Raw genomic sequence first — 25,742 nt, 5'->3', positions numbered from 1 at the left:
GGTGAGACTCAGGAGTGTTCAGTAACTTGGACAAGTAGGCAGAGTCGTAGAGTCTCAATTCGCGCACGTGTAAAGGAGGGTTGGACTCCGGGCGGTGGGTCTGATCTTGAGATGCCCATCAGAATCACTTGAGAGGCTTTTAGAAAACAATACGAGGACTTCCCTGGTGGTCCAGTGGCTAAGACTCCATGCTCCCAATGCAGGGGGCCCGGGTTCGATCCCTGGTCAGGGAACTAGATCCCGCATGCACACCGCAACTAGATCCCACATGCATGCCTCAACTGAAAGTCCGCATGCTGCAACTAACACCCAGTGTAGCCAAATAAATAAGTAAACAAACAAACAAACAAATAAATAAAATACAGATGCCCAGACCTCTTCTTCATAAATTCTGATTCAGTTGACATGGGGTGGGACCCAGCCCCTTGCATATTTTTTAAAGCTTCTCAAGTGATACCGGAGCGCGGAGAGGTTGGAGAACTACTGAGCTCATCATCTGTAAGGTGCCTGGCAGGTCGCGCCTTCTCCCTGAGAGCACAGGATGAAGACGCGAGGAGACACAGAGGACTGAAGAGAAGGGCAGTGACTCACTTCAGGTCACCCAGCTAAGCCAGGGTGGGAACTAGTCTCCTAACTCAGACACCCCACCATGGACTCGTGCCACTCGTGGGCGTTATTTTTTCCTCATCTCCTTGGGTGGCTGGAATAACCACATACCATCAGCCCCAGAGGGAGGCCCACCTGCAGGTACCCGTGCACGTGAGCCTCAGAAAGCAGAGGTGGGATAGGAGCCCTTTACCCCTCTCCTGACAGCTAGTGGGTGCAAGACCTGCCAACAGTTACCCGAGCGGTCCGTCGTTCTCTCGTTGTATCTTCTGTACGTCCAGCCATATTTGAGTTCCCTCAGCCCAAATCCTGACAGCTTCACCTGCATCCGTCTGTCCACCAGGCAGCTGGAAGGCTTCAGGTTGCCAAGGGATCCCAGTGGGCTCCTGTGGAGGAACAGCAAGCCCTGAAAAGCGGAAATGAGCAGATGAATCAGAGCAGGTGCCAGCGGACGCTGCTGGAAGAAACAGAGACACAGCGGCAGATGGACAGAAACAGACAGACCCATGGCGGGAGACATGCCCATCTTCACGTTCATTTGTTCAAGAGCCATTAACACAGCCCCTCGCCCAGGGGGGTCACCCTGGGCAGGAACACCCAAAAAGGAGAAAACTATTTCTGGCCCCTCCATGTGGAGCCACAAACGCAAGGCCAGCTTAAAATAAATGTAGCCTCGTGGTCAGACTCCTGGGTTCAAATCCCAGCTCTACCACACAGTAGAGGGCAAGTTACTTTTCCCTGTAAGCCTCACCCTTCTTGTCAAAATGAAGATGACGATAATCCCCCTCGGGGTGGCTGTGGAGATTAAATGTAATGATACCTGCGAACCACCAGACATGGTACTTGACACAGAGTAAAGACGGCTACAAATCATAATGAAAAATTTGTATGAATATAATAAAGGATATCAACAATCTAGAAACAACACTATGCAATTAAAATATTATTTTATTACTTACATATTGAGGATTATATTCCATTACTATCTACATAGAATGGTTCTATAATAATAGAATATTATATTTATTACATGCACTTAAGGGTCCTGTTTGAGCACTTCACAGGGAGAGGCAATGAAATGAGGAACGCTGAAAAATTCTCATGTCATTCACTGTGTTCTTAAGAGGTTACGTCAATTATTTGTATGCAGTAATGAAGCACTGTTATTTATAAAGAGGACAGAACAAACTCTAGAGTCAGAAGACGTGTTCAAGTCTAGACTTCACCAGTCAGTCTCTTCAAACAAATCACCTGGGGGCCTCGATTTCGCCATCCGTGAAATGGGTCTGCCTTAGACGCCTGCTACTTGAAAGATGTCCCAGGGAACAGCAGCAGCAGCAGCACCTGGGAGCTTGGCAGAAATACAGAATCTCAGGCGCTGCCCAGACCTACTGGATCAGTCTGTGCATTTTAACCCGATCCCCAGGAGATGCGTGTGCTTATTAGTCTGAGAACACCTGTCCTTGTCAATTGTTCCCAGCCCTGGCTGCACATTAAAATCACCTGCGGAGCTTAAAAAGACTATAGCAATGCTAGGGCCCAGATATAAGAACCTATACTAGCTGCAGATTACCTCCCACACAAACCAAGCCTGCGTGCGGAGGTGAGTGATCAGAATGGAGGAAGAGGGCTTAATCTGAAGGCCGGCTGAGGGAGCTCCGTCCTCAAGGCAGTGATGATTCTTACTTAGCAAGGAGATGAGGGCGGGGGATGGGGATCTCTCACAATGAAGGAACTCAGGGTTTTAAACTGCTCCCAGGGAGTGGGGACAGAGCTGGGAGACAAACCCAGGTCCAGTCGCCTTTGAAGCCCAGCCACTTCTAAACCACTAGTTTTACTGTTTCTGGTGCCCTGGGTGACTGTAAGAGGAAGGTGGGGGAGGAAGAGGGTAGGTAGAAGCATACCTATTCTTCTGGCACCACTGCCAGGTTAAATGAACCACAAGTCCAGCTGAGTCACACGGTGTGGTTACGAGAAGTCATCGGCCCTCGGTACCAACAAGAAGGAATGTGAGGAGGGCCCCTGAACGGACTATTGCACCCAGAGGCCTCCTGGGCACCAGCTCTGGGACTCACCTCTTCCTCCAGCAGTGACGACAGGCTGAATCATTGTCAGCTTTAGCAAGAACCCTGAGCTAATGTTGCATTAGAAATACAGGCTAATACAGAAAGCAATAAGGAAACACTCAGGACAGTGGGTACACCATGCCCACCTCGCCCCCTAAAAGATCAGGAGGCCGTGTTCCCTTATCAATCTGTGTATTTGTTTTTTGAGGTGATAAAGTTGAATCACATTTTGGAAACACAACTCAATCAGACAGGAAGGGCCTGGGTGGGGCTCCCTCTGGAATGTTTCCAGCGAGGTTCCAACAGGCTGAGAGGTCTGGTCTTGAAATCTGGGGAGACCTGTGTCCAAGCCAGAGTTCTCTCTGACCTCACGGAGACCTTTCCATTCCACAGGAGTCTCCCTGACACACACGACTGTCCCTGCCCTTGCTAGTGCCAGGCCCACCCCCAGCATGAGACGTTCCACATTCTAGTCGCTGCTGACCACCCCTGACATCCAGGTATATTAGCGGAGCTCCTTCCATTAGGACAAAAATAACATGTTTCAGGATGCTGGAATCCTAGGAATGTAGTCCTCTGCAAGAGATGGCACACATCTCTTTGGTTTTTTGTTTGTTTGTTTTTTGGTGGGTTTTTTTGCGGTACACGGGCCTCTCACTATCGCGGCCTCTCTTGCTGCGGAGCACAGGCTCCAGACGCACAGGCTCAGCGGCCATGGCTCACGGGCCTAGCTGCTCCGCGGCATGTGGGATCTTCCCAGACCAGGGCTCGAACCCATGTCCCCTGCATTAGCAGGCAGATTCTCAACCACTGTGCCACCAGGGAAGCCCTCTTCTGTTACTCTTAGTCCCCTTTCAGCGAAGGTTGGCATTGCAGCTTCCTTACAGGATCCCATAACGTGTACACTCCATTTCAGGAGATAGCGAGCCTACCAAAGCAAGGTGTCAAGCTGTCCTCTGTCCTGGCATGGAGTGGAGGATAGACTCAGTGACCTAGAATAGCTGATGACCACCAGGGAGATTTTCCCCTTCAAAGTGTCATTCGCACCCACCCCAGCATTTCTCCAGAGAATCCTTCGAGTCAATTCTTTTTTTTTTCTTTATTCGAGTATAATTGCTTTACAATGGTGTGTTAGTTTCTGCTGTAAAACAAAGTGAATCAGCTATACATATACATATATCCCCATATCTCCTCCCTCTTGCATCTCCCTCCCACCCTCCCTATCCCACCCCTCTAGGTGGTCACAAAGCACCGAGCTGATCTCCCTGTGCTATGCAGCTGCTTCCCACTAGCTATTTTATATTTGGTAGTGTATTTATGTCCATGCCACTCTCTCACTTCGTCCCAGCTTACCCTTCCCCTTCCCATGTCCTCAAGTCCATTCTCTACATCTGCATCTTTATTTCTGCCCCTAGGTTCTTCAGAACCGATTCTTTTTTTTTTTTTTTTTTAGATTATATATATATATGTTTTAGCATACGGTATTTGCTAACACATATATATGGAGTCAATTCTTGAAAGCAAAATGCCTCCACTGAAAAGCCTAAATCTACTAGTCATTCACACCATGGTGAGAACTTACTAGCTTTCTCTTTACATCCAATATAAATGATGCCAACTGTTTTGACTGGGTGGGAGACAGATCACCAGAGACTAGAGCACTTCCCTGGGCTTGGTGGGAAGGGAGGGAAAGTGGGTGAGGGGAAAGAGAGAGGAGCCCAGAGGAGGAGAGGATGCCAATCACATCCTCCTATTTTATAACCATTCCACCGCCACTTAAATAATTTCTTATGTACACTTCATGACTTTTTATTTTTTTTTTTCTCTAGCTTAACTTTAAGCCATTCAAAGATGGAAACAAGTCCTTCTCTTCATATGAAAGTACCCAGAGTATGACAAACCCTTAACAGACACTCAATAAAGTTTTACTGAAATAATGAGTGGTGGCCCAGGGCTGTCGTCAGAAACCAGTCACAGAGAGGTTTCTGTTTGTTTATGTCTCCTGGTAACAATACACTGGCTTCCCACTAAGGCCTGGGAAGTCAAAGCTTAACAGGGCCGTTAAGACTCAGCTCCTTACACACAAAGAGCAATCAAATTCTTGAGGAAGAAAACTCCATTAAATCTACGTGGAGGCTGAGTAATAATAATAACAACAACAATAATAGCTAAAATATATTTGGTACTTATTTCGGCTCAGATACTTTCTAGCACTTTGTGTATATTAATTTACTTTATTCTCACAACAAAATATAAGGTAGCTCTATTATTATCCCTGTTTCACACGTGGGAAATGAGTCGGGTGGGCCATATCGGTAGGGACTAGCATTCTGAGGATGCTCTCCTCAGCCTGGGCTAAAATCCAGCTGCTCTTCTAAGCTCACCGCATCTGCGGTTACCATTAGAGGGGAAGTAACTTACCACAGTCATTCAAGGAGTCACTGGCCCTAAAACCTAGGAGGGCAGAGTTTACATTTCACCCATGTATTCCTCACAGCACCCAGGCAGGGTCTTGCCCATAGGAGTCTGTCAGTTGATGGATGGGAATGTTGATTGATGGACGGACTGTTGATTGACAGATGACAACCAGCCTTGTCCTGCTGCCATGTGTCAGAGTGAGTGACTTCCCCACCAGGACCCATTCCCAGGTCATTAGCTTGGTCCCCTCAAAAACACTAATAGCATTTGTTCTTTACACGGGTTTATGTGATACTCGCGTTGACTCTGTCATATGCAAATGAGAGCTTGAATATCTAATCAATTTCATTGCCTGAGTTTCTCAAAACATCCTAGAGAACACAATTACTTGGAACATTACCAGTGACTCAACCAGAAGCACAGTGATCTTCGCGGGTTCAGTGGATTTGATTCTAATGCTTTGGATGGTGTTGAGCAGAAATGATACAACCTGAGGCAGAGGACTCTAAATCTAGTGACCGGAACTCTCCTTGGAAGAAACCATAACCTGCCTCAATATTGAGAAAGTTACGCAGTCTTGAGTTTTACAGATACTTCCTTGTTCCTGACATGAAGCTGGTGGTCACATGCCTCGGGAAAGATGGGCCCAGGAACAAACTTCAGATGTAGATATGACATCTTAGGAGATGAAACCAAGCTCACACAATTTCCCAGAACAAAGAGACCCGACACATGGCAACTGCGCTGCTAATTTCATCCCCTGCAGGCAGCCCAGCAAGATAATTCAGGTCTCGAAATTAAACCAGAGAGGAGCTGTTCTTGGATGAAGAGGCAAAAGCACTTATAAGCTTCTTTATTAGCTGCCGCTAATCTAACCTGAGGTAAGATTTACCGGGCTTCCCTGGTGGCGCAGTGGTTGAGAGTCCGCCTGCCGATGCAGGGGACACGGGTTCGTGCCCCGGTCTGGGAAGATCCCACATGCCGCAAAGCGGCTGGGCCCGTGAGCCATGGCTGCTGAGCCTGCGCGTCTGGAGCCTGTGCTCCGCAATGGGAGAGGCCACAACAGTGAGAGGCCCGCGTACCGCAAAAAAAAAAAAAAAAAAAAAAAAAAAGATTTACTATTTTACTTACCTTAAGGCTTCCTCTTTTGCAATATTGGGTGACAATGCAGATGTTGGGTGATTCTGTGCAAATACCAAAGAAGGGAACAAAGTTTTCATGCCTTAATCCATACATCTGAAAATGATAATAGTAATACTAGCTTATGATTATAATGTGTCTTCTGCCCTAGGGACAATGTTGTGTGCGTTACACACTTTCAGCAATTTTTCACAAAGACCCTGTGAGATAAGAACTATGACTGCTCCCATTTTACAGATGAGGAAACTGATGCTCAAAAGATAAATTAATGTGTTAAAGATCATACAACTTAGTAGTGGCAGAGCTGGGAGGTAAATCCGGGCAGTCTGCCTCCAGCAAATAAACGAGAGGCATGATCAAAGTCCCCCAAAGTCACGGGGATTAACTGAAGAAGTGGACCCCCTGATCCTGACTCCCCTGCAAGGACCAGCTTCGAGAGAGACAGATACAGACACAAAGAATGAAGAGGCAGAATTAAGGCCAGGAAGAATTAAAGGCAAAAACAGGCTAGGAGAGCTCCCAGGATGCAGGTGCCTGGGTCAGCCATAAGCATCTGAGGTCTAAATTCTGGGCTCTTGGCGGGTGGGGGTCATGGGCCAAGTTAAGGGAAGCAGCTTCCCACCATTGTCCTTTGGGGTGAAGGCCACCCGCACCCCAGGTGGGAACAGGGAGCTGGCAGAGGCAAGGCAGAGGGCAGCAAGGATTTGCCTCCTCCCAGGGCTGGGGGCCTCACCAGCCGGATTTCCTGCAGCACAGACGGCTTCCTGACCCAGGCTCGCGCTTGGGTCACCAGCATCACAGATGGCCACATGGTTTCCCTGGAACCGGAGACAAAGCGGAATTTTTTTTTTTTTTACATCTTTATTGGAGTATAATTGCTTTACAATGGTGTGTTAGTTTCTGCTTTACAACAAAGTGAATCAGTTATACATATACATATGTTCCCATATCTCTTCCCTCTTGCGTCTCCCTCCCTCCCACGTTCCCTATCCCACCCCTCCAGGTGGTCACAAAGCACTGAGCTGATCTCCCAAAGCGGAATGTTCTTAACCCAGGCTGATTCAGAAAAAGCTACACTCAGAAAGAGCTAGGAAGGGGGGCAGGAAGACTGGCAAGAAACCCACCTACAGAAGGGATCATCGAGCTCCTCCCTGCTCAGCTCAGCCCTCGGGTGGCCCCGTGCTGTGTCCAGGAGCCGAGCAGCTGCTCAACACAGCAGACCTCATTTAACAGGCAGCACAGCCCTGCAAGGCGGGGTGGGGGGGCAGGGGGGTGATTAGCCCATTTCCAGATGGGATCCCTGAGGTTAGGGAACTAGTTCAAGGTCACACATCTGTAGGTAGTACAGCCAGAATTTGAACATCTGCATACAGCCACTCTGCCCTCAGAATTACCCGGTAAAGCCCTACTGGGGCATGAAACAGCTCTCTGCCCTGCTGGTTCTCAACAGAGGAGCTTAAGTCCCCAGAAATCATCACACTAGATGAGTTACTGCTGTTCCCTCTCGACACAGGTGTGCCTCTCTGGGATGGCTGCGAAACAGGACACGATTCAGGTGCTCTCAGTAGGATGACCAAGTACCGATGAGACTACGCCTTTTATAGATGAGGAAAATTAGCGCCAAGGTTAATAGCAGTTAGTAAATGAGAGTCAGGACTCAAACCCTGATTTCTCTAACCCGAAGTGTGAGGGCTGAACTGCTACCCGCACCACTCTCGTGTCTGTGCCAACATCACAATGTCGTGGTTAAGACTCTGGGGTCAGGCTGCCCAAATTCAAGTGCTGGCTTTGGCCCTTAACTAGATGTGTGACCTGATGACACAGTCATTTTCCTCAATGAGCATCTAAGGAGGTGAACTCTCTGTGTAACACTCCCAGTGCCTCCCCAGCACCTAGAGAATATATTTTAAACAGAGGAGCCCTGTTTTTCTAGAAGAGTCTTACTCGGAAGCCTAATGTAGAAAACAGTAGCTCAAAGCAGAGCTGCTGTAGTTGAAGAGAAGAGGCTCAGAATTCCTCCCCACCACCCCTACCGCATTCCATCATTCACCCAAGGCCAGACCAGTGAGCCCCAGAATCCCCGGGACACTTGAAAAATAATTTACAAACGAACCCCAGTCTCCTGGTCATAGCATGTTGAAGCCTCCTTGACTTGGTACCTGCCAAGTCACCTTTTTTTCTTGAAAGTCGTAATTCACTTATTCAGTGAATAGTATATGCAAAGATACCAATAAAAGGAAACATACTATAAACTACAATTTTGAAAATAAAGCCAATATAACGGGAACAAAATACACGTAACGTGAGAAGAATGTTTGATTGTTGACCCATCATGCTTTCCTTACTTTTATAATGAACCTAAATGTCTTTAGAACAAACCTGTATACCTTGGTCTAACTTGAGTGCTTTCTAACAAGCAACAACATTCTAGAACACTTTTCTTTCGCTTTGAGATATTTAAGATTCACACATTTGTTCAAAAACATAAATTCTGATTCAGTGGTTGATCTGCATATCTTGTTATTCTCTGGATATCATGAGTAACGTGGATTCCTGAACAAGCACTATATGAAATTCTAAAATTCTTGATCTTTGACGTAAAATTTATTTCAGTTGTGGGTTGTTTTTTTTTTTTTTTTTTTTTTTTGCGTTAAGGGGGCCTCTCACTGTTGTGGCCTCTCCCGCTGCGGAGCACAGGCTCTGGACGCGCAGGCTCAGCGGCCATGGCTCACAGGCCCAGCCGCTCCGTGGCATGTGGGATCTTCCCGGACCGGGGCACGAACCCGTGTCCCCTGCATCGGCAGGCAGACTCTCAACCACTGCGCCACCAGGGAAGCCCCAGTTGTGGGTTTTTAATCACTTGAGATGAAAGCAAAATTCACCCCCTCCCTCCACCCCCCCTCCCAGGAACAAAGAGCTCTTATTAAAGTATAGAAACTTGAGTCTATCTTTCTACTCTAAAGAACAATTCTCACTAACCTTTCTGGGAAGGCAGTGAGTATTCCAGAATAATCAGTATATGCTTGCAAAGATTATATCAACAACAAAAGCAAAACAAAAAAGGAAAGAAAGAAAAGAGACTTCAAGCTTAAGATATGCATAAAAATAGTCATGGCTATATTTTCTGGAATTATGTAACTGTTATATACTTATCAAATAATGTCATGCTTATTAAATGTGTGCCCAGCTTCACAGCCCTGAGAAGCCCTCAGCATACCCTGCGTTACTTCTCTCCTGGTCACCACTAGCGAACCCACTCTCCCCAGATGTCACGTCTTCTCTGAAGCCTTCATGATGCTGTGACATTCAGTCCCTCTACCTGCGGGGTTTCTGCCTCAGCTTGTAGACACCTCCCAGAGCACTTACTTCCGTCGGAAGGCATCCATCTGTGGCGTGCCTTGCACTCTGCTTGGCCTGCAGTAGACAGGCAACACGTGTGTGTTGAGCCAATGAATTATATTGTCTTAGTTATCGTAGTTTAAAGGAGTTAATGCGGTTTTGAAAATAACTAAACGCTCCCCAGGAGACAGCGTTAATATTTGAACAGGATGTATGGGTTCTTCTACCCACCAGGGACCAGGGCTGAAGGGAACTTCAGAAGCCATCTGATCATTTTTAAGTATTCAGAAACTGAGGCTGGGAAATTATGTTCCCAGCCAAAAAGTGGTAGTTCCAGAACCGGAACTCAGGGCCTAAGACTCTCCATTAAGAGCTCACTTTATAAATGAGTCAGCCTCCGCCCCCACAAGCTCCTAGATCAGGTCCCTTCCACGCATCACCAGCAGTGAGCAGGAAGGTGGATGTCTGGGCCAGGCGTGGCCTCACCTTGTTCTGGGACAGAATGGTGATGTCATCATAATTGATTTGCCACCAAAGACCTTTATTTTGCCTCTGCAGTTTTTCCCTCTGTGTCCTTAAAATCAGACCTATGATGACAGCTCCCAGGTTGGTAATCAGGAGGGTTACGGTGAAAATCACAGCAGTCACACCTGGAGGGCATATCGTTACTCAGGCCCACCTAAGAGCACAAGTGAGCACATCCCGGCCCTGCCAAACAGATGGCTCAAAAGCCGCCCAGGCACGGGTCCAGGTTAGGGCACACAGCATCCACTCAGGCCTGTCTTTTCCAGGAATCCTATTGGGCCCCAAGTGCGTGGTCTTCCCACACCCCTCTGGTTCCCGCGGCAACTGCACTCACCTCCTCCTTATATAGAAACGTCCCTTGTAGAGAAAAAAAGGATGACTTCTAAGACCATCGCCACCTTTCATTCAACATTTACTGTGTGCTCTCCTTACACTTGTTCTCAGTTGTGATCCACCTCATTCCAGGCCTGGGCTCCTAACCACCAGGCAACACTCCCTTGTCCAGACTCTACCTCCATAGAAATGGAATTCCTGAGACTCAGATCTCAGGAGCCAGGTTTCCCCAGGGCAGAGGTTCTCAACAGGGGAGGCCATGACGTTGCCTCTCCAGGGGATATCTGGCAATGTCTGGAGACATTTGGGGCTGTTAGAGCTAAAGGGTGCTGCTGGCATCTAGTGGGTGGGGTGGAGGCTAGGGAGGCTGCTAGGCCTGCTACAAGGCACAGGACAGCCCCTTACACAAAAAGATGATCTCGTCCTAAACATCGATGCTGTTGCCACTGCTGAGAAGCCCTGTTGTAAAGAGTCCTTTCCTGCTGCCTTCTCCAGGTGGCCACACTGATCTGCAAAAGCAGGCTCAGTTTCACAGAGCTCATTGGCAAATCCACAGCCACGTCTGTCTTCGGGAAGGGAACCGTGGAGAAATTCCCCATGGGTCTTAAAAAAAAAAGAAGACAATGAAAGGTCAGTGCCAACTTGATTTATTCAACTCGTCTCTACCTCAGGCATAGCAGGGGCAAATGAAACACACATGCCATTTGCAAAAAGCAGGCCTTGGTCTCTTCATTCAAACAGCTGCTGACCCATCCGGTTTTCCCACCTCACCAAGATTCTTCAAACCTAGCCTACAGGTAATATAATTCATGAGAGAGCAATATCTTTTTGCTTGGTAGAACAACTGACTCGATCTTTTGTTTTAAACCATGTCACTTCTGATTTAAAAGATGAAGTGTCGCTTCTCCAACGTTACTGTAGTTTTCTCCCATGTTTGATACAGACAAATCTTATTATAGAGCATCTTCACACTTTACAGACCAAAATGTCACCCCTGCCTGGAGAATGCCTGTTCCTACAATACAGAGAACCTAGCTGGCCATGGTTGTTTTGTTTCTTGGGCCAACCCATTCGGGGACATTAAAATTCCATAAGAGTAGGGGAGAGAAAAGTGTCAAGTCAAATCTGAATTGTGGGTGATGGCAGTGGGGGGCAAGTAGAAATTGAATTAAGTTTTATGTTCTCATGTAGTTGCTCATTGGTTTATAGCTGAGAGAACAGAAACAGAGATTTTTTTTTTTTTTTTCCCAAGGGATTTCTGGATACTGTGAGCCCAGGACAGCATCCAGGTCCTGGTGTCCCCCTGGCTGTCTGCATGAGTTGGTTTCACTGACTGTGAACCTGACCCTGTAGGAGGCGCTGTGCTCCATCATCGCCCAGGGCCTCTCCCTGAGACACTGGGGCTGTGGGACCTGCCCAGCTGGAGCATATGAGGAGGCCCAGGCCCACATGGAGGTGCAGGTAGGGATGCCGTGTTATAAGTGGAACCTGAAATGGCTGAGCCACACCCACAGTCAAGGGCAAGACCACGTCGAAGGCCCAAAGTCGATCTTTATGAGTTCAGAGAGCAGCAGACAACTTGATTATAGGAGCTGGATCCCCAGCTGGCCTCCTAGCAGAACGACCGGCCCTTCCTCTCCTCCCAGGCCTCTTCCTGTAGCATGAGCTAAGCTTGGGAAAGCCCCTGCCATACCTGATGACTTCCCGATAGCTGTCATAATGAAGAAAAGGAAGAAAGAGGGACCCATCTGAGGATTTCTGTAGGGCATAGACCCAGTAATCCATGCGTCTTTCTCCCCGGGAGTCCACAAACACGGGGCTAGTAATTCCTGGAAAGAGAGGCACTTGCACACAGTAAAGGGAACATAGAGGAGCTTGGAGCTCAAAATGCCAGCCTGCCGAGTCATATCAGAGGAATGCCCTCCCCAGCAGTTGCTGAAAGCCACCCAGGAGTCTTTTGCCCTTTCAGGGAATCTAAGAGGCAGTCAAGAAGGAGAGTGGGAAAAAAAGAAGATTGTTCAGAGGTGGTACCCTGGTGGGGCTCAAGGGCCACTTGGTTCTGTTAGGCCTACGCTGGGGAGGACCATCCAGCATTAAAAAAAAAAAAGTTAAGCAGTTTCCAACTAATTTCACATAAAACCCAAGATTTATGCTTCCCAAACAATCAGATATGACCAATGGAGGCCGAATGACATGGCAGCGGTTGGCTGGGGCTGGGGACACTGCCTCCTCCCAGCCGCTACCATCCTACTCCCCCCACGTTCTCCACGCCGCCAGACCCTGGGACACGAGTTTGCAAGCTTTGTTCTCAGCATGGCCCTTCCTTCCCGGTTTTGGTTCCTGCTCAGGCATTGCGCTCAGACCTGGCCCAGGTGCATTCCTTGTTCTTGCTTAGGATGTGCCCTGCCCCCCACACGAAGGACACATCAGAGATCCCAGAGGAGTAAAGTACAGCAGTCCCACACCCCAAACTAGGACCCAAGGTCTGATCTAGGACTTATGATTTGTTCCCACTGGGGACAGGACAAAACATTAACATTCATGAGCTTCTGCTATGTGCCCAGCACTGAGGGCGGTAGTGATTTCACACATCTAGTTCCGGTTGACCCCACAGAGGAGGCACCATCATCCACTCCTAATAAGCAAGCAGGGCTTGGAGGCACAGACCCCTTGGAGTTTCCAGAGCCAGGAAGACACAGGTCTGTTGGGCCCCAAGTGCGTGGTCTTCCCACAGCCCTCGCTGCCTTGCTGTGCCCACTTGCTGGCATCCTGAATGTGGGGCTTGAGCACAGCTCCCTCCCAAGGTCTGCACAGGGAAAGGGCTGCAGCAAATGCAACAACCAGGGTTGAACCAGGAAATAAATTGATCTGACAGAGGGGATTAAACTGAGAGCAGGAAGACAGACTCCTCCCACTTCATCCCCCTTTTTAAAGCAAATGCTTCAGGGTCAGGAAGAAAAGAAGAAAGGGAAGCAAGTTAATATTTCCACTTGGAAAAGGTGTGGATGGGGTCATTGTAAACTGAATCTAGGAATGCCCCAAAGAGCAGGACTTGGCTGTCCTTTTGAAAATTTAGGATGAAGTTTAAGTCTTCATTTATTAAGGGAATGATGAGCCAAAGAAAAGATAACTAGCTGCCATTTAATGAGCACATACTATGTGCCAAGCACTTCATATATTGGATTAGCCAAACGTTCATTTGCTTTTTTCCGTAAGATGACTCTAGTAGCACTTAGTTGTCTTTAACTTCATTCGAAACAATTTTGTTAGATTGTATGTGACAGCTGTCATATCAGTGTTCATTTAGAAAAAGACATCAAAATTGGTGAATTTTTGTGTAGCCATTTGCATATTGAAGATGGAAAAAAAAGCAACATTTTTGGCATATTATGCTTTATTATTTCAAGAAAGATAAAAACGCAACTGAAACATAAAAAAAAAGATTTGTGCAGTGTATGGAGAAGGAGCTGTGACTGATCGAACGTGTCAAGAGTGGTTTGTAAAGTTTTGTGCTGGAGGGACTTCCCTGGTGGTGCAGTGGTTAAGAATCCACCTGCCAATGCAGGGGACATGGATTCCATCCCTGGTCCGGGAAGATCCCACATGCTGTGGAGCAACTAAGTCCATGCGCCACAACTACTGAGCCTGCGCCCTAGAGCCTGTGAGCCAAAACTACTGAGCCCATGAGCCACAACTACTGAAGCCCGCGCGCCTAGAGCCCATGCTCCGCAACAAGAGAAGCCACCGCAATGAGAAGCCCACGCACCGAAACAAAGAGTAGCCCCTGCCTTTCGCAACTAGAGAAAGCCCGCATGCAGCAACAAGACCCAACACCGTCCAAAATAAATAAATAAATACATTCATTTAAAAAAAATAAGTTTCGTGCTGGAGCTTTCTCTCTGGACGATGGTCCACGGTCGGGTACACCAGCTGAAGTTGATAGAGATCAAATCGAGACGTTAAGTCAATGTTATACCACGCGGGAGAGAGCCAACATACTCGGAATATCCCAATCAAGCATTGAAAATCATTTGCACCAGCTTGGTTATGTTAATCACTTTGATGTTTGGGTTCCACATAAGTTAAGCGAAAAAAACTTCTTGACCTTATTTCTGCATGCAATTCTCTACTTAAACGTAAAGAAAATGTTCGGTTTTTAAAACAAATCGTGATGGGCGATGAAAAGTGGATACTGTACAGTAATGTGGAACGGAAGAGATCGTGGGGCAAGTGAAATAAACCACCACCAATCACACCAAAGGCCGGTCTTCATCCAAAGAAGGTGATGTTGTGTGTATGGTGGGATTGGAAGGGAGTCCATTATTATGAGCTCCTTCTGGAAAACCAAACGATTAATTCCAACAAGTACCACTCCCAATTAGACCAGCTGAAAGCGGCACTCGACGAAAAGCGTCCAGAATTAGTCAACAGAAAACACATAATCTTCCATCAAGATAACACAAGACCACTTGTTTATTTGATGACCAGGCAAAAACTGTTACAGCTTGCCTGGGAAGTTCTGATTCATCCGCTGTATTCACCAGACGTTGCACCTTCAGATTTCCATTTATTTCGGTCTTTACAAAATTCTCTTAATGGTAAAAATTTCAATTCCCTGGAAGACTGTAAGAGCACCTGGAACAGTTCTTTGCTGAAAAAGATTAAAAGTTTTGGGAAGATGGAACTATGAAGTTGCCTGAAAAATGGTAGAAGGTAGTGGAACAAAAGAGTGAAAACGTTGTTCGGTAAAGTTCTTGGTGAAAATGAAAAATGTGTCATTTATTTTTACTTAAAAACCAAACGCACATTTTGGCCAACCCAATATTTTAATTACTCCTTGGTGTTACACAACAGTAAAGAACATGAGTCCTGGAGATAAAAACAGGCCTTATTTTGAATTCGGGCTCCACCATCTCGTAACTTTATGACCACCGGCAAGTAAGTAAATTTTCTACCCTGGGGTTACTCACCTGTGTAGTATATTATGGATAGTAATAGCACTACCTCATCGGTGGTGTGAGGATTAAATGAAATAGTGCACAGAAGCTCTTGGCACCCAGCTTGATATAAGGTAAGTCCTCAATAGATGCTGGTTATTATTATTAGATATGGCAGTATGTATTATCTCTGTCTCACAAAATAAAAAGCTGGAGTAGACCAAGATGACAGCCGTTGGCCAGCTCCCAGGGTGATTTCAAAACAGTTCACTTCCAAGCCTATCCTCACACCTGCAAGGAAAGTAAAATAGGATTGGCCCCATCCTCAGAGGCTGATGGTCATGATTCAGACAGGCACCGCATCAGAGAGGATGCAGGTTGTGGAGGATCATGGGAGTGATACCAGGAGGAGGGTCCCACCCTCTTGAGTTTTATTCTTGATGGGTTCGGTTTGAAAGGAGCTGTGGGAGAGACTTTTCAGGGGCGGGAAGAGACCCCAGAGGCCCCCCACCTGGTCTGGGCAGCCTTCTGGACAGAGCAGGAAGAGCAGACGGTGGCCGCTGGGAGTTTTAACCTCAACAACACTTCCCAGAGGCCGGAATCTCCGTGAGAAAGCAGAATTCTGTAATCACACACCCAACAACGCCAAGCCCCACGGACTCAGCTGCCCTGAGTTCGGCAAACCTACCACAGTCAAGACACTTACCCGGCAAAGCAGTCTGATTGGAGCCTTTCAGAGTGATGACGAGCTGCCGCCCATCCCAGAAATCCCTTCTGGCCGTTATCATCTCCTTCACGGCCTCAGCATACAGCAGGACTGCATCGTGAAAGTAAGCAGGGTAACGGCTCACCTTGGATGAGGGAAGCAAAGGCCGGGTAGAAAAAGGCCCATGGTGGTACTGAACTCTCTTAGCTTTTACTTGTCTGTGAGGCTCTTGATTTCTCCGTCAATAAAAATTAATTAATTTCTAAAATGATTTAAAAAAAAAAAAAGCCCATGGCCTGCTACATCACAGTCCGGGCTCAGTTAGAAGCAAGCTTTCTCCATCCTCTTAACAGTGTAACATAGCACACGTTCTCCGTTATTCCACAGAGAAAGGAGGACCCTCCACGTATCCTGGCCTGTGCTGGTATACCTAGGTATCACAGCTTCACTTTTCCTCTTTAGGCCTTGTTTTCTCAATTAGATTGCGTGATCTTTTGGGCTGTGAACAGCTTTTTAGGCCATAGGCAGGAGGGAATATGGTTTAATTGAAAGACGGTGGATCTTGGAGTCAGGCTGGCCCTGGTACTTACTGTGAGACTTGGGGTAAGTTCCAGAACCTCTCTGAATCTCTCTGAATCTCGGTTCCTTCATTTATAAAATGCAGATAAAGCCACTATTGTGATGAGTATAAGGATAGTTAAATGAGGCAGAATAGGTATAGTATCTATTGTACTAACTGGCACATAGTAGGTCTTCAATACTTCATTTAGTCAACAAAAATGCATGTGCCTACTAGGCGCTAGGCACTGTTCTCCCCATAGAACCAGGTACAGAGCTGACACTTAGATGACTCCCCAAATATTCATTGATCCACCATCTTTCCTTGTGTGTTGGGATCCACAATCAGCTGCCTCATTCCTAATGGAACCCTTGTCATCAGTAGCTTCTCATCGCCTTCAGGCTCAGCTTGGCCCCGCTCTGGCAGGAGCTCCAGATCTGGCCAATGGTCTAGTTAATCAGACATTTTGCCCCATCATCCCACACATACTGGAACTACCACTGGCTGATAGGCTCTCTCCCGGCTGCCTTCTCAGAACATCTGCTTGCCTTGACCTGCCCTAGCTCCACATCTCTGACTACTCCATTCTGGTTCCTGGTCGTGGCATCCTGCTGGGAAAGGAGACTGTCATGGTCTGAGCACCCACTGGTATCTGTTCTGCTACTTCCATGTACTATGTCATTAGATACTCAAAACCACAGTCTGGAAGGCAGATGTCATTATCAGTCCCATTTTTGGGTGAAGAGACTGAGGTGTAGGGAGGTTAAACAATTCATCTCAAAGCCCCGTAGGTAGTAAATAGCAGAATTAGGATGGAAGCCCAGGACTCTGACTCCAAAGGCCAACCGATCACTCATCTAGTAACCTCTGTCCTCCGTGTGGACCTGGGGTGCAGATTTCACAAGATCTCATCGGGCCACTGTTTATTTGGGGCTGTGGAAGATGAAGAAGTGCGTGTGTGTGTGTGTGTGTGTGTGTGTGTGCGCGTGTGTGTGTCTGTGTCTGTGTTAGGAGCCTGGGGAGCGGCCAAACACAGATATTCTCAAGGAAGGGAGGAGGGACCTGTGTAGGAAGACGCCCATCAGACCTGCTCCAGCATGTGGAGGGGGCCGTGGAAGGGCAGCCCCCGCAGCCTTCGGAGGACCAGCTCTCGGAAGCCTTCATCTCCAGGGCCTTCTCGCGAGGAGCTGAGGGCTATGAGAATCACTGACTTGTAGACTAAGGGAAAGTGCATCACCTTCTGATTTGTCAATACCTCCTTCCAAAAACTGTCCTGAAAAATAATGAAATAAATGTAGCCATTCTGTAGGAAATACCCTAAGCAATAGTCAACAACAACTTTATTTATTTATTTATTTTTGGCTGCGTTGGGTCTTCATTGCTGCGTGCCGGCTTTCTCTAGTTGCCATGAGTGGAGGCTACTCTTCGTTGCTGTGCACGGGCTTCTCATTGCGGTGGCTTCCCTTGTTGTGGAGCACAGGCTCTAGGCCCGCGGGCTTCAGTAGTTGTGGCACCTGGGCTTAGTTGTTCCGCGGCATGTGGGATCTTCCTGGACCAGGGATCGAACCCATGACCCCAGCAATGGCAGGCAGATTCTTAACCACTGTGCCACCAGGGAAGTCCCCAACATCAAATGTGAATTTTTATTCTAATCCTTGGAAACACAATGGCTCTGGAAGACTTGCCATGTAAAGTTTATGTTTTCTAGTTAGCTTCAAAGCAGTGGCAAGGAAGCCAAAAAAAATCAATCAATAAATAAGAAAAGATTACTTGGGGCATCGAGCAACTAATATGCAGAAAGCTTACCTTTTAACAATGGGCAGCAAAAACTTGAAAAACTTACAACTGTCGATTCTCAAATTTCTGCTTGTGGCTTAAATCGTTTGTTATTATCATTATTACCTACATTATCATTATTATTATTATTATGAAAGTAACGCCCACTCATTGTGTATATATATATGTGAAAGGCAGTAAGATCTTCCCCAATTTCCCTACGGCTCCCTCTTGTCTCCTCTGAGAGGCATCCGAATGTTCTAGACGTGTACAGAGGTGTGTGTGAGCATATGTGCATTTTACATAAATAGTATCATGCTATAATGGTATTCTGCAACTTGATTTTTGCCAACTTCAGCCTATATTGGGAACACTTTTAGGGAATGGATTTATGCTATTCTTTTTTTAAAGCAGCATGAATTCACTTTCATGGACGTCATGTGGTCTATTTTTAGTCCTATATTCTGTCTGCATTTCCAGCCAATTGGAATTTGACTATCAAGGTTTGGGGAGAACGTGACGAGGGGGTTGGCAGGGCTTCCCCGCTGATCCTGAGACCTGGTGCATCCTCTCCCCTTCTCGTCTGTCTGCAGGCAGAGGTGAGAGGACAAGTAAAGAGAAAGGGGGTGTATGGCAATGCAAAGGGAAGGTAGGAGGAGGTTCTGGAAAGCTTCGCTTACGATTAGAATTCCAACTGGCTGCCCAACGAAACCTGAGACACTTTTGGCAATCTGAAATACTTAATGATAAAAAGATAAAAGAAACCTGGAGCATTATTGTGCATCTTCCTGTACTCCGTTTCGCCCCATTTCAGCTTCTTCTGATCATATAAAACAAGCTCATTTTAGAAAGAGAAAACTGCTGGAAAAATTACACGGTGTGTCCATAGCTAAATATCAATACAAGGGGCTTTATTTTAGAAGCCTGTTGGTGTCGTGTGGTGGTTAAACGTACAAACACTGAGGCCAGCCTACCTGGTTTGACTACTAGGTCTCCCTCATACTAGTCGTGTGGCCTTGGTTAAGTTATTTCACCTCTCAGGACCTCGGTTTTCTCATCTGTAAAATGAGGAAAATGAAAGTATCTCCCCTTAGGGTGGTGTGAGCTGAAATGAGTGTTAGTTTATCAAGCGCTCACAGTGGGGCCTGGCACTCAGTACACACTCCACAAGGCAGAGCTGTTGGGGTCAAGGACTCAGTCCCAGAGTCCAAAAGACCAGCTTAAGAGGTCCAAGATCTTGGATAAGTTACCCTATTTCTCTAAGCCTCAATTTTTTCATCTGCGAGTTGGAATGCTAATAATCTGTACCTTTTAAGGCTGTTGGAAATATTGAATGCAATGATGCATGTAAACCACGCATGGACTCTCTATCTGCCTCACGGGGCTGCTGGGAAAATCTAGCGCACCGATGCAGGTATAATGTATAACTCGGTACTCATGGGAGGTACGTGGTACATGTCAGCCATTCCTATCGTTACCAAAGGAACCAAACCACCTACAGATTGCCTCATTAGACCAGAGTGTTGGTTTCTCCAGGCCATTGTTGGGGCTCAAACACAGGTGGCCATGGAAGAAAAGAAAGTGAGAGCCACCGAGTTTGAGAGCCTCTGGGGAGGTCTCAGCCTCCCGGGAGGAATGATGGTTTTTCCTCAGCTGGTGTTTGCTGATGTAGACTACAGAGGACCAGGCTCCAGAACCAGCAGCCTGGTTCAAGGCCCGGGCCCCCGTCCCAGGAACTGTGCAAACGGACTCTGGGTAGGTTCTTTCAATTCAGTCTCAGTCTCTTGATCTTAAGTTGAGGACACAAGAGTAGCTGTCTCCTAGGGTTGAGTGTTCAGTGAGCTAATGCATCTGGTGCATAGCAAGTGCTGCATGCTTGTTACCTCTTCCTGCGGGAGCCGTTGCCTCTTATCAGCACCCACCTCCAGCTGCTGCAAAATGATAAACACAAATTCTCCTGTGTGGAGTCCCAGGTTCTCTGCAGCCAGCAGGATAAGTTTTGCATCTTCTGAGCTGCAGATTAAGATAAGAACTGTAAGAGAAGACAGTCAGCCAGTTGCACATGTGTACACACACACACACACACACACACACACAGAGATACACACGTTTTAAAGTCTAGCCTAAAACCACTAGAAATGAGACATGAACTTTGTCTTTTCTTGAGTATGCTTTAGGAAATAGGAAGGTCTAAACTGTTCCCAGAGCGTGTCCTCCTTTAACCATGCCGGTAGCATACAAACTGGCAGCTTTCGTCTTGCGGAACTAAAGTCTTCGCTGCAGCTCTCTCCCAAAGCACAAATCGAAAAAGTTTGAGACCACTTCTGTGCTCTAGTTTCTTCGTTTAACTGACTCAGAGCAATAGATCTGGCTTGTGACTCATCATCAGGTAGGTTGCGTTGACGGAGGACCTAGAACCAGGAGCATTGAGACTGTCTGAGATGGGATGGGGGGAAAAGGAGTAGGCCATGGTATTTTTCTTCCAGCCAAACACATCAGCATGCTTTCTGAGGGAACAAAAATGAAATACTGATTTATTGTTATGTATTTATTTTTTAATTGGAGCATGCTTTTTTTTTTGCTTCAGAATTTTTCTTTTTAATTGAGGTATGATAGATTTACAGTGTTGTGTTAGTTTCAGGTGTACAGCAAAGTGATTCAGATATAGATATACATATATATATATATATATATATATACACACACACACACATATATATTCTTTTTCAGATTCTTTTCCCTTATAGGTTGTTAAAAATACTGAGTATAGTTCCCTGTGCTATACAATAGGTCCTTGTTGGTTATCTATTTTAGCGATTTATTTATTTATTTTTAATAAATTTATTTATTTAATTTTGGCTGCGCTGGGTCTTCGTTGCTGCTCTGGGGCTTTTCTCTAGTTGCGGTGAGCGGGGGCTACTCTTCGTTGTGGTGCGCGGGCTTCTCATTGCGGTGGCTTCTCTTGTTGTGGAGCAGGGGCTCTAGGCACGCGGGCTTCAGTAGTTGTGGCGCACTTGGACTCAGCAGTTTTGGCTCACAGACTCTAGAGCGCAGGCTCAGTAGTTGTGGTGCATGGGCTTAGTTGCTCCGTGGCATGTGGCATCTTCCCAGACCAGGGCTTGAACCTGTGTCCCCTGCATTGGCAGGTGGGTTCTTAACTGCTGCGCCACCAGGGAAGTCCTTAGTGACTTATTTTTTGAATGAGATAAATTTTAATCTATTTACCTGAGCTCGAGCTAGGTGCCAGGCAATGTGCTAAGCATAGGATACAACAGTGAGCAAAAGAGAAGGTCCTTGTTCTCAGGGAGCTGACATTAAGACAGACAATATACAAGTGAAGAGATTAGAGAGATCGTTCAAGATTCTGATGAATGAAAGGGGAAAAGAATGCTGTGATACTAATGTGGGGAGGGGGAATCGCTCCATGTCAAGTAGTTGGGAAAGGCCCCTCACAGGAGATGGGATGGGCTCTGGGCTGAGTCTGGAAGGATGAGAGCAAGCTACCTATGGAAAGAACACTGTGTGGGATGAGGTGGGATTGCAGTGGAACTCCAAGCCAAGGGATACCAAGTCCCAAAGTCCCAAAGCCAGAAGGAGCTTGGTTTATTGGAAGAAGAGAAAGGAGTCCGCTACTAATTCCTGCTAGAAAGTAGAGGCTTAGAGGCACCACAACAACAATATTCACTATGGCGTGTTGATCAGTTACTATGTCCAGCACTTTACAGGCATGATCTTATTTAATCCTCACCATTCTATGAGGTAGGTAAGATGATTGTCTTTGTTTTACAGATAAGGTACCTGAGGCACAGAGAGGTTAAGCTACTTGCTCAAGAACACACAGCTAGAAAGTGTCAGAGGCGGGTTTCAAACCTAGGGATGTCTGTCTCCAGAGCCCATTCTCTGAACGAACATCCAAGTCCAAGACCCAGCCCACCTAGCAGGTGCTTCCAGAAATTACTCTGTACATCATGACACTATAGCATCGAAGATTTCACTCTAGACAAAAAAAAAGTTTTTGTTGGTTGGTAATGCTTTTATGTATCCTTAATTTTATACTCTGTTTTCATCTGCTTTTTACCCTCATAGAAAAATGAAAAATTCTTAGGTTTTTTTTCAATCATTTTTTTCTATTTGCCCCTCTAAACATAAGCAACAGAAGATTCTTTCCTACTTAGCCCTGGAAATCAATGACAGGCTTCTAAGATGCTCTTGAAGGAAGGCTGGATTGTTGTTGGTGTATTTCATGCTGGCGGTGATGGGGAAATGGGATTTGAGTTCATTCCCTACAACCCTCCACAACTCATCCACTCCCTCGCAGGAGGAAGTCCCAGAGTGACCTCCAAACATCCCAGTGTGTTTCCAGCCCAGGTACTGGAGGCTTTTCTGGAGCACATCACCAACTCTGTGCATGCGTGGCACAAGTTTCACATAGGTGTCATACAAGAAGTTGTTCTCCAGTTTTGCTGTTTGTCCAACAGAGTCAAACATGGGGGAGCCAGCAAACCAATAACCTTGAAAGTAACCAAAGGGATGTCTTTCCATAATTGAGTTTTGCTACACTCCAGCCCCATTGTAAAATATCTGCATAAACTTTGTATTCAGTGAGTCTATGGGTCATACTTCCCCTCGCTTTTGGAATATTGATGATAACGTCTTGGATGCAACTTAAGGATGTAAAACCTCAGAGCACAAGAGTAACAATAGCCAGCATTTATTTAGTGATTACTATGTGCCAAGCACTCGACTAAGAGCTTACATATATTATCTTAATTCTTACATTTTCTATCAGGTAGGTATTATCATCTCATCTTAGAGATGAAAACATGGGGGCACAGAAATGTATTAATAAGTTCCAAAACTAGCAAATAGTGGAGCAGGCTTGGAATTCAGGTAATGTGGTTACAGAGCGCACACTCATAGGTACTACTCGCTTTTTCTTAATTTGTTCCTTATTCATTTTCCACTAGGAGCCTGCTATTTACAGGGAACTTCAGAGACCTTCCTCTTAAAAAGATCTTGTGATCAACTATTACAGGAGTTAAGACGTGTAAAAAAAGCTGTAGAGTTAAATATGCCCTTCAATATTTATAGACAATAGATTTAGAGGAGCTTAGAGAAGTAAGAAATTACTTCTGATTTGGGAATTAGAGATGTGAACGATGAGGGTAGAGAGATAAAGAAAGGCTCCGTGGCATTTGAGCTTGACTTTGAAGAATGGGTAGGCTTTGTTAATCAAATGGGGAATGTGTCAAATGGGGAATTCTAGGAGACACTAAGATTCAAATTCAAATGTAAACTTAACTCTATAGCACCCACTAATGATAGTTCTGCGGTATTTTTGAACGTGAGAACTGTGCTGCCTCATCTATTCAGGCTTTGCATCTATACCTCTCAGAGCACAAGATACCCAAGGACATCAACAAAGCTAATCTCATTAGCTAAACAAACACAAATCATTCACATCTCTCATTTTCTTGCCTTAGCTTATGGCAATCTGTCATACTTCATCCTTTCCCTCTTTCTTTCCCATCACTGAATAATTTATTATACATGCCAAAGGGAAACCTACACAAACAGATGTTATTTTTCTATTTAAAGCCAAGCATTCAACTTCTTCTTCATTTTTCTGAGCCACGTGGCTGGCAATGTTGGAGTGAATGATGAGTCCATATCTGACAGCACCAAGGCCAAACAATCAACAAGTTTGTTAGTCAACATCAAGTTAGTGAGTGAACTAACAACTATTGATTTGAGAGGCTCTCTTTAGAGAGAGTATTCATTGTTCTAATTGCATGGTCTAATTACATCTCAAAGAAATGGTACACAAGACTTACACAGTTATTATTTATAATAATGTCATCCAAGTCCAGAGATTATTCAAGTCTATACCATCATCTTTAAGACCACCCTTTCCAATGGAAACTCAGAGTTTCTTAGAAGGCTGTATACTCTACCTCTGCTGCTTCTGGGCATGCTGGTCCAAACAGGGCAGAAATTTCTTCTTTCTGGACCTGGTTGATGAAAAGAGCAAGAGACTCCTTGGCGCTGCAGGTTGAGTTGGTGTAAGTAAACTCCCAGCTGAAATTTCCGAAGTCTGCCAGCTCAGAGTTGATCTTGTCCATGGCAATCTGGAGTCCGGCGCCCAGCCTCTGCACATTGAATGGATGGGAGATGTTCCAGGGGGCCTGGGACCCCGCAGTGAGTTTAGCAGCCTCAAGCCACATCACCAGGACACTGACAAGGAGCATCAGAACTAAGGTTGGGTGGCCAGCTCGGCATTCAACCCCCAAACAGGGCCCAGATCCGAGTGGGGCCTCAGCACCTGTCCTGGGAGCCATGGATGGAGTCTAACACCTGGATCACTGCAGAACCCTGAGAGGCTGAGCCTCCTGACCACTTGTGCCCAGAGCTTAAATGATAGCGTGCAGTTCCCTGAGGACCACAGCTTGCTTTCTCTTCAGTGCTGTTAATTAACCGAAAACTTCCCTTTCCAGAGTCTGTCCTAACACATCTAGAAGCAGAAATCTGTGCAAGGAGGCTGGGACAGGGAGCCAGCAAGACCCTGGTAATTGATCCAGTGACACCACTGTCCAACTCCATGGTCCTTGGCAAGCCACATAACCCCCACTCCCTCTCCACCCCCCAGATCCCTCTCCACTAGTAAAATAAGAATCATGGGAACCACTCAAGTGTAGACAGATGGCCTAGGCTGGAATTCTGACTCCATCATGTATTAGTGGTGTAACCTAAGACATGTTACTTTCCCTCTCTATTTTTCCCTCTCTAATTTTTTTCAAAAATTAGGCACAACCCCCATGTTCAATAGTAGGGGCCTAGATGAGTAACATGGAGTGAATCCATGTGACTGAGGAGGGCAGTCAATAAAAATGATATATTAAATGTGCACTTACTGACTTAGAAAAATAGTCACAATTATTGAGAGGAGGCACACTTTCAAACGACATGAATAGTATTGCATTTTTTGTTGTGTTTTTAAAAAGCACATAAAGTTGCATAACAAATATTATACACACCAAACGAATAAAAACTCTGGGCGATAGGAGTTCTGGGTGCTTTTTCTTCTCTGCTTAATTCTCATATTTTTATCTTCACGTCTTTGCAATAAGGAGGAAAAGTGAACGTTTCAATTGAAAATAAACCCTACAGACTTGTATTTGCAGAGTGAAATCACAGGGAGGTAAACTCACGCTGTCGGAATTCCTGGGTCAGGAGCACGTCACGTTGGCCTGGACCCTCACACTTCTATGCACTTGGCTTATTCTCTGCTGAACTAAGCCCCTTCCATGTCTCCACTGCCCTCAGAGGGAGAGGGAGAC

The 25,742-nt window shown here is 46.2% G+C and overlaps 1 protein-coding gene across 1 annotated transcript in view; it reads right to left on the bottom strand.

The window, feature by feature from the left end:
• LOC132439759 (guanylate cyclase 2G-like) overlaps positions 1-24,743 on the bottom strand; it is a 39,266-nt gene extending 14,523 nt beyond the window's left edge. The window contains 15 exon segments of the mRNA XM_060034382.1: positions 844-1,012; positions 5,390-5,461; positions 6,222-6,326; positions 6,964-7,014; positions 7,016-7,048; positions 7,625-7,762; positions 10,056-10,219; positions 10,933-11,030; positions 12,121-12,256; positions 16,071-16,215; positions 17,717-17,902; positions 20,328-20,439; positions 22,583-22,898; positions 22,901-22,916; positions 24,360-24,743. Coding sequence (XP_059890365.1) covers positions 844-1,012; positions 5,390-5,461; positions 6,222-6,326; positions 6,964-7,014; positions 7,016-7,048; positions 7,625-7,762; positions 10,056-10,219; positions 10,933-11,030; positions 12,121-12,256; positions 16,071-16,215; positions 17,717-17,902; positions 20,328-20,439; positions 22,583-22,898; positions 22,901-22,916; positions 24,360-24,743 — 2,125 coding nt within the window.
• Between the last annotated feature and the right edge of the window lie 999 nt (positions 24,744-25,742).

This window comes from Delphinus delphis, chromosome 16 (assembly GCF_949987515.2).
Source record: "Delphinus delphis chromosome 16, mDelDel1.2, whole genome shotgun sequence".
NCBI classification, from domain to species: Eukaryota; Metazoa; Chordata; class Mammalia; order Artiodactyla; family Delphinidae; genus Delphinus; species Delphinus delphis.
Note: the sequence above shows the minus strand (reverse complement) of the source record. Positions and strands in the feature narration are given on the sequence as shown.